Source organism: Chrysochloris asiatica, unplaced genomic scaffold (assembly GCF_000296735.1).
Source record: "Chrysochloris asiatica unplaced genomic scaffold, ChrAsi1.0 scaffold00771, whole genome shotgun sequence".
NCBI classification, from domain to species: Eukaryota; Metazoa; Chordata; class Mammalia; order Afrosoricida; family Chrysochloridae; genus Chrysochloris; species Chrysochloris asiatica.
The window spans coordinates 85,620-88,100 of NW_006409289.1; the positions used below are offsets into that span (position 1 = coordinate 85,620).

Here is a 2,481-nt window from a genome sequence, read left to right on the forward strand (position 1 = left end):
TCCCTGGTGGAGAGGAGCTGAGAGAGCTGCACTGAATTGAAAAAGGAAGACTTTGCCTCCATGCTTTCTGATCTTTTACTTTTCAAGTAAACCCTGTAACTGTGTGTATGCTCAGTGAGTTCTGTGAGGCAAGAAACAGAGAGAGTGATGGGAAGGACAGTTGGTGTCAGAATTGGTAAAATGGTGGGAAAGAAGATGTGTGTGTGACCTACACCTCATAGAAATCAGCTTTGGACTGATGCTGTTGGTGATTCTTCAAGTCACCCTTGTCAAGTTAGGGGAGGTCAGAAGCTGCCACCATCACACCATTTTCCAAATGTGGTTAGTACAGAATGGTGGTTAAATGCACCATCTTTCAAACTAGCTCACCCAGGGTCAATGCCCCACTCTTCCTATAACCAATGTGACTTTAGACAAACAGCCTCTGTGTGCCTAACCTCTCCTACTCGTTTTAATGAAAATAACAGCAGCGCGTGCCTCATAGATTTATAGTTGCTGTGGTTGTTAAGTGCTCTCAGGTTGGTTCTGACCCATAACAACCTAGTACTGCGTTTCCAAGGAGCGGCAGATGACCTTGAATTGCTGACTTTGTGATTTGGGTCAGCCTTACAGTCCAGAACATTGGTAAAGAATAACAAAGCTATCATATACATGGTCTTCATAGCTCCGATTCCTACACAACACGTGATATTTAAATCCTATACATGCAACTCTTGGGAACCTCATAATGGAGGAAAACTATAAGTCAATATTTCTAAATGGTAACTAGAGGGATGTGGAGAATAGTGGATTTCAGTTTAGTTGCTACATGAGGCCCGTGTCTTATCTTCCCTTACAGGACCCTCTGGCTCTGAAGATAAATATTAATCTTTGGGAACTGAGAGTATGTTCTCCCCCGAGGTGACATTTGGAGTGATTTTCTTAGTACAGACTACAGTTGGCATCCTGGGGAATTTCTCTCTTCTTTACCATAATATCTTCCTGTATTTCAGTGGATGCAGCTCAAGGTCCACAGACTTAATTCTCAGACACCTGACGATAGCCAACTCCATGGTCAGTCTCGCTAAAGGAATCCCCCAAACTATGGCAGCTTTTGGACTGAAAGATTTCCTCAATGATTTTGGGTGCAAATCTCTTTTGTATGTTCACAGAGTGGGCAGGGGTGTGTCCATTGGCAGCACCTGCCTGTTGAGCATCTTCCAGGCCATCACCATCAGCCCCAGTAACTCCAGGTGGACAGAGCTGAAGGCAAAAGCTACTAGATACTTGGGCTTCTCCCTTTTCCTGTGCTGGCTCCTGCACATGCTGGTAAATATTATTTTCCCTATTTATTTGACTAGCAATTGGGACAATAAAACCATCATAAACAAAAAAGACTTTGGATATTGCTCTTCTGTTCGTCATGATAAAACCACATACTCTCTGCACTCATTTTTGTTATCCTTCCCGGACGCTGTGTCTTTGGTGCTCATGCTCTGGGCCAGTGGCACCATGGTTTTCATCCTGCACAGACACAAGCAGAGGCTCCGACACATTCACAGGAGCAACGTTTCCCCCAGATCCTCCCCTGAGACCAGAGCCACACACACCATCCTCGTGCTGGTGAGCACCTTTGTATCTTTTTACACTCTCTCCATCATCTTTCAAGCTTTATTGGCTTCTTTATTTCATCCCAGTTGGTGGGTGGTGCACATAGCAGCATTAACTGCTGCAGGTTACCCTACTATCAGCCCATTTGTTCTCATCAACCGTGACCCCAATTTCACCAGGTTCTGCTTTGCTGGGATAAAGAAGACAAAATCCCCTCATCTGATCAGAGACACCTAGTTGTGTTTTTGTACAAATATCCATGTTTTATTCATAACACAGAACCCAAGCACATGGGAAAATCATGTTATACACACAAGCATACATTTCAGTATATAAGTGTGTATATGCGTATGTTGGTGTGTAAAGAAATCAACCAGATTATGTTTCCACTTCATCATCAAGAATACTGGAAAGTGCCTAATCGGGTGAAAAGAAAAGAAAACATCCACATTCCAATCATAATGAACTGCTGTGGCCCTGGACGCGAGTTATTTGACATTCATGTGGTCCTCTATGTGATCACACGGTTAAACCTACACAGGATGCATGTTTCATTTTTCACTTTCACGTGTCTGTTTTAGCTCTAATGAGCTACTTGAACACTGCATTTGTTGTTTTGTTGTTGTTGTTGTTATGGGCCGAGGTGACGGTTCCGACTCAAAATGACCCTGTACAGGGTTTCTGAGGCTGTAAATCTTTATGGGAGCAGAAAGCCTCATCTTTCTCCCACAGAGCAGCTGGTAGTTTCCAACTGCTGACCCTGAGGATAACATTCGTTGTATGGTCAAGTAGTATTTAATGTACACAGGAAACATGAATAAGTAAAATTATGTATAATGTTATAATGGATAGATTTGTGATTGCATCTACCTAATGATTTTGTGATCTTCA

General features: G+C 42.9%; 1 protein-coding gene across 1 annotated transcript; it reads left to right on the top strand.

Annotated features, from left to right (window-relative positions):
• The first annotated feature begins 885 nt into the window (after nucleotides 1-885).
• On the top strand, nucleotides 886-1,827 carry LOC102836950 (vomeronasal type-1 receptor 2-like). Its single transcript, XM_006877992.1, has one exon. It carries the CDS (start codon nucleotides 886-888, stop codon nucleotides 1,825-1,827), a length of 942 nt encoding a protein of 313 aa, XP_006878054.1.
• The last annotated feature ends 654 nt before the right edge of the window (nucleotides 1,828-2,481 follow it).